The sequence below is a fragment of the Lemur catta genome, chromosome 14 (assembly GCF_020740605.2).
Source record: "Lemur catta isolate mLemCat1 chromosome 14, mLemCat1.pri, whole genome shotgun sequence".
NCBI classification, from domain to species: Eukaryota; Metazoa; Chordata; class Mammalia; order Primates; family Lemuridae; genus Lemur; species Lemur catta.
In genome coordinates, this window is record NC_059141.1 from 65,984,718 (window position 1) to 66,000,161 (window position 15,444).

A 15,444-nucleotide genomic window follows, 5' to 3' on the forward strand; every position below is an offset into this window, starting at 1 on the left:
GTAGTGGTATTGAATTTAGGACATTATCTTTGATGTTTTTACTTCATTGCTTTCAGAGTTTAATATTTTCCTATTGCTGCAACTTCTTTTTAAAGGGTACTACAGCATTGTGATTCTGTTAATAAATAAATGATAATTATACAGCTTGGGAAATTGTTGCCTCTTTTAGGAGAGAACAAAAGTTTCTGCAGCATGACATAAAAATGTCTTTGGGAGAGAACTTTTTTTTTTCCTGGAACTGTTACTTAGACCCCCAAGTCTGAGGTTCAGGGGCTTCTGAAACATTCTCCCCATGAGCCAGCTGTCTTTTGAGGCCCATTTCCACCATAGGGTGGCTGTTGTACATGAAAGCAGATTGTAATGATGGCTGCAGTATCATTCAAACCCGAGGACATCTCTGGGCCACTAAAGCCTACCAGTAGTGGGGGAGTTCAGAGTGACCCATGTCAGCCTGTGTACCTCTTTGTGTTCTAACTGGACACATGGATACATACCAGGACCATTGGGGTACTGGGAGGATGCTTTTAAGAAACAACATACCATTTCACACTTTGCAGTTTTAGTATACTAAGCAGCCACTTGTGTTCTAGTTACTGTGTACTTTTAATTACTAAACTTCACATCAAGGAATAGCTCTAAGAAGAATACAAACCAGAATATAAGACCAGAAGAATATAAAACCAGAAAGAAAAAGAAAGGTTCACTTCTAATTTCTTACATATGTCTTCCAGCTGTGTATGTGTATATGTGTGTTTATTTTTTAATCTAAAGTAAGAGGAATTTATGTTGCTTCTAATTATTGATTGTTAGAACCAATATTTGAAAATATAGGAAACAAAAGGTATACAATGAAAATAATTGTAGATAATAATGTCATAGAATCAGCAAATACACAGACTCTAGTGAGCCAGGAAAAAAACCCTCATATTTTGGTTAAACCCTGTCTTTGAACATAGCAGCACAATAATACACTTCATTTCTTTCATATTGATACAACATAGGGAATGCTGTATTAACTATAAAAAGGTCAGAAACGTATTTGAAGAATATCATGTATACCTTATATGCACAGGGTGGTTGTTCAAATTCATCCTGTCACTGTATCAAGGTGCATAAAACTTGATATAAATTGAAAGCTTGTTTATCAATTTTTCTATTTGTAGTTCCTATGGAAGATCCACTTAGGGAGATGGCTGAGTACCTGGATTCCAGTCGAGATGAGGTCTGGGAGAAGACCTCCTACAACAAACAAATAACATTTTTGGTATATCGAGAAGGAGATCAATTGAATTTCTTTTGTGTAATAGATAGGGGAGATGGCACTTTAACACCATTATCTGAATCTTTAAGGTAAATTGGTTTTCATTTACATATCTCACTTAGAAAAAGAGAACATCATATGATATGCTCCATAAACTTTCCTGTTTACCTCATGGTGTCAAAATAATCTTAATATGCTAACAAGACTGACTAAATTTCATGCATCTCTTTCCTACCCCACTCTCTCTTCTGAAATTGTTCTTCATATGATTTATATGATGGGTAATTTCTAAAACAAGTGTCTTTACAGAATAGGATGTTTTCATTAAATAAAAAGATTTGTTTCCATTACTTCATGAAACTCTAAGATGCCTATGAGATTGTAGAGTCTTGTTACAATAATGTGTTATTAATACAACCATGGCATAATAGAAAGGGATAAGCCTAAAGTTGCTATCTTTTTTCTAAATTTAACTTAATCCTTACAAGTTGATAAATCCCTTTATTTCTCGGGTCTTGTTTTCCTACTCTATGAAAGGGAGAGAAATTGTAATATTACTTTTAAAATCAGAAGGAAAAACCTTACAGATATTTAGCTAGGCAATAGAAAAATTAGAGAATTGGACATGGTGACCTCTAAGTTTCCGTGCGTGCTGACTTACTATGATTCTTTATCTCCTTTCACTGGAAGTCATTATACATTTACTGAACTTTTAGAGCTGGTCACTAAGTAAGGCACTGGTGTGTTGCTGGGATATAATGTTGGTAATTGTTGTAAAAAGATGTCAGAATCTCTGGGAAAACAGATGAGAGGGCTTCATTTTGCCCAAAAGGTATTGAGTTAGAGACAACCTCTGAAAAGAAAACCTTAAAAGAGGAGTGGGATAAGAGTTTGCCAAGCAGACAAAGAAAGGAAAGGTGTTACAGGTAACTGAAGTTAGACTAGCAAAATAAAAAAGTAGTGGTAAAACCGTTCAAAGAAAAAACAACTTGCGTTTGGAGAACAGTTTCTGTGGGTCAGGAGTCTAGCCACAGTCTAGCTGGGTGCTGTGCACAGGGTCCCACAAGGCTGCAGTTCAGGGTGTCAGCAAGGGTGTGCTCTGATCTGGAGAGGAGGCTAATCCACTTTGCAGGTCATTCATGTTGTTGGCATCATTCATTTCCTTTCAGTTATATAACTGAGGGCCCCATTTTTTTTGTCGGCTGTTGGCTGGAGGCTTCCCTCAGCTCCCTTTTGATTAACTCAGTCAACTGCTTTGAGGCCTAAATTACGTCTGCAAAGTCCCTTTATCTTTGCCATATTCAGTTGGCTAGAAGCAAGGCAGACATCACGCCACACCCAAGAGTGGAAGACTACATGGTATATGAATACCAAGGGTCGGGAATCATGGAGATTCCCTTAGGATTCTGCCCACCGCAGAGTGTTATGTGGAAGAAAGATTAGACTCACTATTTGCGGCCACAGACAGCAGACTGTGACAAATGGGTGCTGACTATTGGCTCCAACATGTCAGGGTCTGGTTAGTACTACAAACGGGGCATAAACGTACAGGCTGGAATTAGAGCAGACGTAGCAATGAGGACTACAGCCTCAGACCATTAATAGGATTTCTTCACACCAGTTTCTCCATGTGCTGGTCACTGTTGTTAGTACATCTCTTTTAGCTGTCTTTTACTAAAGGAGGACATCTAAGCTTAGGACCTTAGTATGTGAGCTGCTTTACAACTGTGATCATGGGTTTTCCAGGCCTTTCATCATGCCATGCTTTCAACCTATCTTTTCCACTTTCTGTGAAGTATCATTGCTTCCATTTTCTTCTCAGTCACCTTCTATTGTGTTTGTGACTTAGCCCAAATCTCATCATGGAGTTCAGTTAAAATTGTCTTGTTCCTCTCAAGATACTTTTTGGATTATTTTTCTCTTCCTTTCTATTTACCTACTACAGTTGGACAAAGAAAGGGATGAGATGAATGAGAAAAGGGAGTAGAAAACTATGTGGTCATACTGTAAACGATGTTTGTCTTACCTATTCTAGAAGAGGCTTTCTTACTCTACAGCAGGGGACAGCAAATTTTTTCTGTGCAAATAGTAACTATTTTGGGATTTTCATGCTAAGAGACAGCATCAAGGGTATTATGTAGGTACTTATATAACAAGAGAGAAAATATATTTCCGTAAAACTTTTACTGACAAAGTTCAAAATACAACAATTGGGAACTTTTTTCCTTTTCATAATACAAGTCTACTTATGAGAAGAATGGAATTCTTTTTTTTTGGTGGGAGTAATATTTTACCTAGTTGACGTTGAAGTTAGTGTTGCCTATCAAATTTGCAGATTCAGTCACAAAAGTTTACCTGTTAATGTTGATCTCTAATGAGATTGGATGTTTTTTATCTTTGAAATTTTTTCACACAGGTAAGTGCTGCCAGATCAGTGATATTAGTCTGTGAACATATGATTTCAGTGGCGCATGCTCATCATATTGAAAGGCCTTTATAGAATTGTTAGGTATTCTCTTGCTGTTTGCCTTAGAAGCTCCTCAATTATGTATTTAAATGGATTTTGAAATACAGAGATTTTCTTTGAATTGCCCTGAGGTATAAAAACACTGCTAGACCTTGAGTTTCAAAAATATATTTGCTGCAAATTTTTGTGGTAATGGAGATCTTGCTTTGTTTCAGCTTTTGAAAGCACGGGAAGTATTGCAGCCTGCCATTATGTGTGATTCAGCCACTAGTTGTCAAAATGACACTGCAGTATAAGTTTCACATATAAGCATTGTTTTCTCTTGTGGTATTAGGTTGAATTTGTTATGAATGTTAGGAAACATTAATAAGTCCACAGCAAAAACTAACTTCCATAGGCATTCAGTGTTTGATAATAGTGGTTGAGGGCAGCTCTTCTCATTCGAAGTTCTTGAGCTAAAAAATCACAAAACTTTATTACTTCTAAGCCATTAAACTGATGATGGATAAGTCCAGGAGACAATTGAAGTTTACTGCTGACACTACTGGCTCAATAGTACGTGACTGGTTCGTATATTGACTGCAGAATACCTGCTGATGAATAATGCAGCGAGTAACTGTGGGCTTTTAAGCGCCTCACATGTTCACTTGCTTTATCAATTTTTCCAATTAAGTTTTTTTTCTGTCCCACACATATTATCACCCCACCAATTATAGTAGTTTTCACTTCAGTTTGTACTGAATTAGTGTTTTAGCAACTTCTTTGAAAATATTAATATTCTCACCTGTAATAGTTTCATGCAGACTGTTTGTAGGGGCTAACTCTTCAGTCATTTCAAACTTGGTTTTGATGCCCTGAATACACAGTGACAACTGAGCAGTATCAGTAACACATGTCAACTCAGACATGTGCTGACGCCTTGACTACAGCCTTTGGGTTCATCAGAAACCAAGGAACCCACTGCTACATTTGACTGGCTTGAAAAAAAAACGAAACAGAAACCAAGGAAAACGACTCAATGACTTGCCTTATTTTCTAATTGACTGTTGATATTGCTTCTGATGTTGTCAACTCTTTGAGAAATTGTTCTTACTGGAAAAGTAGTCTTTAAACAAGTTAATTTTCTCTGGACATACTTGTTCAACTGCTTTGATCAAACATGGTTGAATTAATTCACTATTGATAAACAGCTTTTCTTGCTTGGCTAGCAAATAAACCACTCGAAAACTTCTATGCATGCTGCCTCATTTTCATTTTTTATTTTTGTGAAGAAATTCTACTGTAACATGAGATATTCCATTGTAAGTCTTCCAGCTTTTCCGATTATTGCATTCCTGCAAGTTGGGAATATTGTGATGAGATGAGTGCTTGTGCTGTTTTCCTTTAGCACAGCTATGGTGTCATTGCATAATAAACATAATGCTTTACCATCTAATTGATGACAGATAATCTACTGTACCTTAAAATTGCAACATTTAAAGTCTACTTTTCTTGTTTTGACATGTTGGTTATATGCTGGCACTTAAAAAAAATGACGGTATAGCAATACATGTGGCACTGAAAATGCTATTGAATTAACTGTGTCACTATGATTTGTAGTTTGCTACACTGCAGTGCAGAGCGGTGAGAGAGCCACGTACAATTTCTGTCATAGCTACTCAACTCTGCCATTGTAGGCAAAAGCAGTCATATGTAATGTGTGATCAAGGGAGTGTGGCTGTGTTCCAATAAAACTTCATTTATTGGACAGATTTGACCCATGGCCATAGTTTGCTGACTCCATCTTTAAGAAGAAATGGAGAATTGGGTATTCATGTGATTCATTTGGATACAAAATCAACATCATTCTTTTTTAGAATCAAATGTTTTCTTCTTCTTTCTGTTTTTTTACTTTTTATAGGTTCTTTTTCTGAGGAATTTAGTCTCAAATCTTTTTCGTGGGTCATACCACCTTACTGTTTTTATTAAATAGAAAGCAATATTGCAAGACTTAATGGTAAATTGTCTGTGAAAGTCAAATGAGGTCTTGACTTTGGGGTGAACACATTTCATGTTGAAATAAATATTACATTCACCTGTCTCTTACACTTTAAGCATATTATTAAATTAAAAGATTTAAAGTTATATATCTATAGTACTCAAGAAAACATTTAGAAATTCAAGAAAATATTAGAATATTTAAATATAAAGAAAGATGTCTTTGGATTAAGTTTATAATTACAATGTTATCCTAGTCTAGTTAGATTTTTTTCATCTAAAATAATTTTGTGATTGGCTTCTAACTGATCTCATGAATCTCTGCTTTGAGAGAGAAAACACAATAATGTGGTTCTTTGAAAAATATTAGGTAAATTTAAAAGTGCTTTTATACTCTAAAATGCATCCAATGAAACATTTTCATGATTGTTCTTTTTTTTGATACATTATTTTTTTTTATTTCAGCATATTATGGGGGTACAAAAGTTTAGGTTACACATATTCCCCTCGCTGTCCCCACCCCCATCAGAGCTTCAAGCGTGTCCATCCCCTGGAGAGTGCACATCGCACTCATTATGTATGTATACACCCATCCCCCCCCACATCTGCCAGACACCCAATTAATGTTATTCCTAAATGTGCTGTTAGGTGATGATCAGTGAAATCAATTTGATGGTGAGTACATGTGGTGCTTATTTTTCCATTCTTGGGATATTTCACTTAGTAGAATGGGTTCCAGCTCTATCCAGGAAAATACAAGAGGTGCTATATCACCATTGTTTCTTATAGCTGAGTAGTACTCCATGGTGTACATATACCACATTTTATTAATCCACTCATGTATTGATGGGCACTTGGGTTGTTTCCACATCTTTGCAATTGTGAATTGTGCTGCTATAAACATTCGAGTGCAGATGTCACGATTGTTCTTTTTACATATATATTCCATGGGAGAATAGATCTTTTCATGACTATAAGATTGAGCAGAAACTTCTTTCAGTATTCATTAAAGGTATGTAAATTAAAATGCCGCAGGGCAACAGAGAAGTATTTAAAGTTAAAATATTGCAAGGTAACCAAGAACAGAGTATGCTTGAGTCATTCCTTCAAACTCCACAGGGTGAAATTACAGAAATCTTCATGCAACTTTCCTTTTCAAGTACTGTCTATTAATAGTTGACCCGAAGACAAAAGCCTTTGCACACTATAAGTTCTGTCACTCATTTGGGTGCACAAGCATGATGCAGTAAAACCTGTTATTTGGTGCCTGGGGAAGCAACAGGAAGTAGTAGGAAAAGTCAGTTTTGGAACCAAACAAATGGGGGATATGAATCGTAGGTCCATCATCTGCTGGCTTTCTGGTCTTGAGCCAAATCACTCAACCTCTCTCAACTGCAGTTTCTTCATTTATAAAATGAGCTATAATACCTACCTTATGTAGTTTCATGAGGATTAGGAATAATGGATGGGAAGTACCTGGCAGAGTCGGCATTCAGTAAATGGGAGACAATGTTGTTACTTTAGTGTTGTACTTGTGTCAGATATCATATTGTATAGGCATGGACAGTAGATAGCAATGACAGTCATGAGTCAGGCACTACAGACTGAACTGGTTGTGGAGACGAATTCCTGCATTCTTCCTTCTGATACACATGCCTGTGGTGCATGTAATTAACCCACAATTTCAAAATGTCATCTGTTTCACCATATAAAGTTTCAGAATGGTGCCGTCTATGCTCTGTTCTGCTCTTGTTTGGGGGTAGTATATACTACAGAAGTGTTATGGAATACGCCCTAATAAGGCTGTCCTAAATGGTTTCCGTTTCTTACAACCACATAGAATAGGAAATTTATTAACCCTCATACTTGTATAACATAGATAACATAATTTAGTTTTCCTGCAAGTAAATCAGACACAGTGACTAATATGTATTCTTATTCTGCTCTAGTTAAAGCTTTAGGCCAGGTGCGGTGGCTCACGCCTATAATCCCAGCACTTTGGGAGGCCAAGGCGGGAGGATCGCTTGAGGCCAAGAGTTCCAGACAACCCTGAGTAACATGGCGAGACCCCGTCTCTACCAAAAATAAAGTTTTAATAATTTTCCACATATGCTGAGCTTGTGTTTTTTTCAAATCCTTACCATTCCAATTTTCCCATTATTGAAAAGATAAATGGAATTTCAGTATGAAACACAAATGGAATTTGTGTTCAGCTTGTCAAACAATTGGATATGCACTTTGCCCTGTGCAAACACTAGGAAGATGAATAAAGTCTAATACCTGCTTTTAGCTTGCTTACCTGTGAGGGAGTAAGAGGGACAAACAGACACCTAAGTGTAAATATGAGGATAATGTGATGTGTCGTATTATATGATCAAAGAGAAGGGGCTCCAAATATTAATTATTTTAAAATATAAATAAATGTCATGATGGTTGATCAGTAACTGAAGCATTTTACATAATTTGTCTCATGATTTGACTGAGTATATTTTTTCCATGTTAAAATCTATACCATTCTAGGTGGTTACATTTTCAAGCACATTTAGAAACATTTTGTTATCCTGATTTTTTAAAATCTGTTTTTGTTCTTTAAGAACAGAAAATGCTCTGATGACACCTGTTTATGAATTACTTTGTTTAGTGAGAATCCCCTCAGGATGAATAAAAATCTGTACTTCTGTGCCAATTTTTTTTTTATTTTGATTCATGAAAATCTGATCAGCCTGTTGTTGAGGTAGCACAATCCATCAGCATTGGCTGATAAAATGAAATCAGAACATTCTTGTGGAAATGGATTTTGCCTCTTTGGGAATTTATAGCAGGTGCCAAAAGATCTTCATTTATGATATACTAAATTGAGAGAAGTTCAGCTATACTAGATTTTTAGTAATACTAGATCATGCTATTAATTCCCATTTAATTTTTTTCTCCTTAGAAGTGCATTTTGTGAAATATATTTTCCTTGCATTTACATTGACAAAAGAGATTTAGTGTTTTATCATTAACAACATCTATTGGTTACTGTTGCACATAGAGTATTTTTAGTTACTGAGCAAGTGTCAAGCAGATTTCAACTAGTTACTGTTTTCTTTGCAGTGGTGGTTCTGTGTATAATTTATGTACGGATGAGGATGAAGAAATTGAGCCTTCTTCTGGACAACAGATGATTGAAAATTCAATAACTATGAATAAGATGAAGCTACTGAAGGCTAAGATGGGGAGCATGAATCTCAGCAAAAAGGTGAAGCTGTCGGCACTCGGCCAGGCTTTTCTCTAGCTTACCCTGCAGGGCTCATGGTCTGCTGATAATTGTGAAAAAAATTATTTATAAAGTATTACTCATTTCAATATTTTGGCCTCAGTTATTTACTGAAGTATTAAAAGTGATAAATTGGTTTTTATAGGCCAGCAACACATCTGAAGGGATTATACTACTCTTAAAATAATTCATGATTTTTAAGATTTCATAGCCCTGGAGCTAAGAAGGATCATAAAAGATAGATTAATCTTAATCTTGCAATAATTACTTTTTAAATGATACATTAATATTTACTTATTATGTATAAAAATATCTACCTACTGTTTTTCGCTTTAGGAGATGGTCAGTTTTCCAAAGTAATTGAACCAGTTGGCAGTGAGTGGGAGTTGTTGTTTTCCCACATTTTTACCAGTATTTGGCACGGTCCTCTTTTTTTTTTTTTTTTTTATTTTTGCCATTCTGGTTGGTATGTAGTGGCATCACCCTGTGGTTTTAATTTGCATTTCTATGATGACCAGGGAAGTTTAGCACCTTTCATATGTTTATTGGGCATTTGGATATCCTTTTTTGTAAAATACCTGTTCAAATCTTTTGCCCATTTTTCTACTGGGTTGTATGATTTTTGTTATGGGTTTTTTTTGGGGTTCTCTATATATTCTGGATGTAAGTCCTTTGTCTCAGGTGTCTATATCAGCACTCTGTTGGTTTCCTTTTTACTCCTATTCATGGCTCCCCCTTTTTCATATATAGTAAAATTCTCAAATCTTTAATGTACCATTTGATGACTTTTTACATTGATGTATACTCATAGAGACACAACGCAAATTAAAATAGGACCTGTCTTTCACTACAGAAAGCTCCCTCATAATCTTTCCCAGTTAATACCTGCCTTTTCCTACTCCCATAAATAACTACGAGTCTTACATCTATTACCATAAATAAGTTTTACCTCTTCTTGAAATTTATATAAATGGAATCATAAGGAATGTACTCTTATTTTGGTCTGGATTCTTTTACTCAATATATTTTTTTGATCCATCTATGTTTTAGCAAGTATCAGTTATTCTTTCTTATTGCTGTATACTATTCCACTGTATGGTTTACTTTAATTTGTTTCTTCTCCTTTTGATAGACATTCGGGTTGTTTCTAGCTTTTGGCTTTCATCCGTAAAGGTGCTTTGAACATTCTTATACATTCTTTGATGGACATATGAACTCTTTTCTTGAGGGCATATGCCTAGCAATGGACTTGCAGAGTCATAGGGAAGATACATTTTTAATGTTAGTGGTTATGCCAAACAATTTTGCAAAGCTTTTGAACCAATTTACACTCGCATCAGCAACATAAGAGTTCTTATTTATGCCACATCCTTGCCAATACTTGATATTGTCAGTCCTTTTCATTTTAACCATTCTGGTGGCTGTGTACTAGTTTTCCTTTCTGTCGCTCTAATGAAGAATAATGTTAACTTTTCATATGCATCTTGGCAATTAAGATACTGTCTTTTGTAAAGTACCTGCTCAAGTTTTTTGATCATTTATAATTGGATTATCTGCCGTTTGCTTATTGATTTGTAGATATTTTTATATACTGTAGATACAAGTTCTTTGTCAGATGTACGATTTACAGATATTTCTTTTTTTTTTTTTTTGAAACAGAGTCTTGCTCTGTTGCCAGGGCTAGAGTGCCGTGGTGTCAGCCTAGCTCACAGCAACCTCAAACCCCTGGGCTCAAGCAATCCTTCTGCCTCAGCCTCCTGAGTAGCTGGGACTACAGGCATGTGCCACCATGCCTGGCTAATTTTTACATATATATATTTTTAGCTGTACAGATAGTTTCTTTCTATTTTTAGTAGAGACGGGGGTCTCACTCTTGCTCAGGCTGGTCTCGAACTCCTGACCTCGAGCGATCCTCCTGCCTCAGCCTCCCAGAGTGCTAGGATTACAGGTGTGAGCCACGGCACCCAGCCTGATTTACAGATACTTCTAACACTCTGTGGCTTGCTCTTTCATTTTTTTATTCTTTTGGTGAATGTTTTTAACATTAATGTATTCTAATTTGTCAGATTTGCTTTGATTATTTTTATGACATTTTAATGAAAGATTTTCTTAGCACAGGTCTAAAAACCTTACATATAGTTATTCCTTTCTCATTTATATCTGTAGTCCGTCTGAATTTTTTTTTATGTCATGTAAAGTTAAAGAGCTTTTTCTTTTTCGTTTGGAGAACAATTGACCTAGCTATGTTAAGAAAAAAATCCTTTTCCTGCAATCCTAAATGTTTATGCATATGCACCTAATAATAGAACTTCAAAATGCACAAAGCAAAAACTACAAAGAAAAATATACATATACTATTTTTTTTTTTTTTTTTTTGAGACAGAGTCTCACTTTGTTGCCCGGGCTAGAGTGAGTGCCGTGGTGTCAGCCTAGCTCACAGCAACCTCAAACTCCTGGGCTTAAGCGATCCTACTGCCTCAGCCTCCCGAGTAGCTGGGACTATAGGCATGCACCACCATGCCCGGCTAATTTTTTCTATATATATTTTTAGTTGTCCAGATAATTTTTATTTCTATTTTTAGTAGAGACAGGGTCTTGCTCAGGCTGGTCTTGAACTCCTGACCTCGAGCGATCCACCTGCCTCGGCCTCCCAGAGGGCTAGGATTACAGGCGTGAGCCACCGCGCCCGGCCTACATATACTTTTATTCAAAGATTTCAACATTGCCACTCTAAAAAATTGATAAAAACAAAATCAGAAAGGATATTAGAAGACTTGAATAACACTATCAACCTACTTAACTCAGTTGACATTTACAGAATGTTCCACCAAACAACAGCAGAATACACATTTCTTTTTAAGTGCATGCAGAACATTTACCAAGAGCAACCATATCGTGTGCCGTAAAACAAGTTCCAAAAAATTTTAAAAGAATCGAATAATACAAAAAATGCTTTCTGATTACAATGGAACAAAATTGGAAATCAGTAACGAAAGATGTATGGAAAAATCTAATGATATTCAAAAATAACACACGTCTAAGTAACTGACAGGTCAAGAAGAAAGCCAAAGGGAAATTAAAAAGTAATTTACACTGAATAAAAATATACGGATAATGTGATGAATTGATTTTTTAAAAATATGAAATTATTCTTGCATTCTTGAACCACTCTAGCTTGTGATGTTTTTCTTTTTCTTTAGATTTATTTTGCTAATACTTTATTTAGTATTTTTGTTCATGGGAAAAGTTGGCCTATAAATTTATTTTCTTTTCCAACATGTAGTAAAGTTGAAAAAAAAATGTACAGTAAACACTCATTTATCCATCACTTAGATTCTAGTATAAATTTTTTTTTTTTTTTTTTTTGAGGCAGGGTCTCATTCTGTCACCCAGGCTGGAATGCAGTGGTGCAATCATAGCTCACTGTAATCTCCAACTCCTGGACTCCAGTGATCTTCCTACTTCAGCCTCCTGAGTGTTTGGGACTACCAGCACACACCAGCACACCAGGCTAGCTTTTTTTTATTTTTCACTATTGCCCTGGTTCATTTTTTTTGATTTTTACTTTTAACTGTGGTAAAATACATATAACATAAAATTTACCATCTTAACTGTCTTTAAGTGTACACACAGTTCAGTAGTGTTAAGTATATTCATATCATTTTGCAGCCAATCTCCAGAACCTTTTTATCTTGCAAAATTGAAGCTATATTCATTAAAAAATACTCCTTATTTACCCCTCCTTGCAGCCTCTGGGAACCACCATCCTACTTTCTGTTTCAATGAATTTGACAACTCTAGATACTTCATGTTAGTGGAGTCATATAGCATTTGTTTTTTGTGACTGGTTTATTTCACTTAGTATAATTTCTTCAGAGTTCATCCATATCATAGCATGTGTCAGAATTTTCTTCCTTTTAAGGCTGAATAATGTTCCATTGTATGTATGTCCATATTTTGTTTATCCCTTCATTCCCCCAGTGGACACTTGGGTCGCTTCCATCTTTTGGCTCTTGTGAATAATGATGCTATGAACATTGAGTATACAAATATCTCTTTGAGACCCTGCTTTCAATTATTTTGGATATATTACAGAAGTGAAATTTGTAGATCATATGGTAATTCCATTTTTAATTTTTTGAGAAACCACCATAATGGTTTCTGCAGTGGCTGTACCATGTTACATTTAGTACGGATTTTTCTTAGAAAATGTAAAAAATTTGTAAAAAGTGCTGTTGAAATTTTGATAGGGATCACATTAAATCTGTAGATCTCTTTGGGTAGTATTAGTCATATATATATTTTTTTTAACTTATTTAGAAGTGGTCTTCTTAGTTTCCAAACGCAGTAGTTTTGTATACCTTTTTTGTGATTGATTTGTAGTTTAATTTCGCTGTGCTCAGAGACCTTACTCTAAATGATTTCAGTCCTTTGAAAGTAGTTGAGATTTCGTTTGTGACTGAGCACTTTGGTACATGCCACTTCTGCACTTGAAAACACTATGTTTTCTGTCATTGTATAGAGTGTTCTCTATCAGTTAGATCAAGTTTGTTAATTGTGATGTATCCCAATTTGTTGGTTTTTGTTTGTATGTTTTGGTTTTAGTCTGTTTACTATCAGTTATCGAAAGAGGTGTGTTAAGATCTCTCTCTTTGGTTGTGGATTTGTTGTTTCTTCTTTTAATTCTTTACTTTTGCATTATATTACATGTTTTGAAGCTCTGTCATTGGATCAAATACAAATTTAGAATTGTGATACCTTCCTTGTGGTTTAACTCCTTTATTATTATAAAATATTTTTCTTTATAATAATGTGCTTTAGATCTACTTTGTCTGTTATTAGTATAGCTACACTGGCTTTTTTGGTTTGTGTTTGTATTGTACACCCTTTCTATTTTATTACTTTCACCTTCTGTTCTTACATTTAAGCAGCACATGATTGGGTTTGTTTTTTATCTAACTGGCCTTTTAGTCCACTTACATTTAATGTAATTACTGATATATTCAGATTTTTATCTTACTATTTGTTTTCCATTTTGCCAACCATTTTATGTTTCATGTTCTCGCCTTTTTGCCCTTGTTTTAATGGAGAATTAGTCTTTTTTTGTTATTTCATTTTTGTCCCTCATATTTTTGTTAGTTATACATTCTTATGCTGATTTCTTTACATGGCTATTGTACAGATTACGGTGTACATCCTTGACTATGATAGTCTAATAAAAATGATTTCTACCACTTTCTTGTTAATGCTAGAATCTTAGAACAATAACTCTATTTATACCTCCAAACAACTTTTGTCTCATATTATTTTATGTTTACCAACATATTGACCTTTCACATGCTGTTTATTCTTTCCTGCAATTATGTGCTTCCTTCAAGGATTATTTTCCATCTGTCTGAATGGAAAATATTTATTTCTTTTAGTACTTCTTTTCATTTAGGGTTCCTGGCAACAAATTCTCTCAGCATTTATCTGAAACTTATTTGTTTATTAATATTTTACCTTTCTAATTTTGAAAAATGTTGAACTCTTCAGAAATGTTTTAAGACTAGTGCAGTGCACACCTGTGTACACTTTGTCTACATTCACCAATTAATATTTTTTCACATTTGCTTTCTCTCCATATTTTTTTTTTTGACCTGATCCATTTGGGAGTTGGTTGCAGATATCATGACACTTTTCCTAAATACTTCATTCAGCATGTATCTCTTAAGAGTAAAGGCTGTCTTCAACATGACCACGATGCAGTTACCACACTCACATAATTTATCGTCAGTGCACTTTATGTCATCTGTATTCACATTTCCCAGGTCTCAATAATGTGCTTGATAGCATTATGTTCTGTTTCCAATTTGGGGTCCAGTCAAGAATCATGCCTTGCATTTAGTTTTAGTGTTTTCTTAGTCTGCTTTTATATAAACCTGTTTTGTAGCCAAATTTGGGCATTCAAGCAGATAGTTTTGAAGAGAATAAACCAGTTGTTTTGTAAAATATCCCTCAATTTGGAGATTTGTCTGAGAGTTTCATCACGATTATCTGCAGGTTAAACATTTTTGGCAGGAATATTACACAGATGATGTTTTTTTCTCCTCAGTGCAAAACATCAAGAGGAACATGGAGGCAATTTGTGGTATTTTCATTATTGTTTTTAGAAACTTTTCAATTTTAGTTGGTATTTCTCCTTTAGTCTGAGAGTTGTTTAATAGATTTTGAAAAATTCCTGGTGGTAGAGGTTTTGGGATTTTTAAATTTATAGTTTGATTGCATGGAAATCAGAAAATGTTCATATTTCTACTTTATAGACTTTTATCCTTTGAGATCTAGTATCACTTTTCATTAATGTTCCATGCATCCTTCAGAAAGTAGTTTATTTTCTATCGTCAAGGCAAAAGTTTGATAGATATCTATAAGGTTGACCTTATTGATTGGTTGTTTAGGTCTTTTGTTTCCTTATTTTTTTGCCAACTTGATCTCTCTTAG

The 15,444-nt window shown here is 35.0% G+C and overlaps 1 protein-coding gene across 10 annotated transcripts in view; it reads left to right on the forward strand.

Moving 5' to 3' along the window:
• The window catches only part of ZFAND4 (zinc finger AN1-type containing 4), a 76,340-nt gene that overhangs the window by 44,070 nt on the left and 16,826 nt on the right, over positions 1-15,444 (forward strand). For 9 of the 10 annotated variants that reach the window (XR_006739225.1, XR_006739223.1, XR_006739224.1 and 6 more), the window contains 2 exons: positions 1,164-1,350; positions 8,802-8,946. Coding sequence is in view for 7 of the 10 variants with exons in the window: in XM_045568396.1 (XP_045424352.1) it covers positions 1,164-1,350; positions 8,802-8,946 (332 nt within the window). In the remaining 3 variants the exon portion in view is untranslated. The remainder of the gene's footprint in view (positions 1-1,163; positions 1,351-8,801; positions 8,947-15,444) is intronic. The other variant, XM_045568399.1, reaches the window with a different exon arrangement.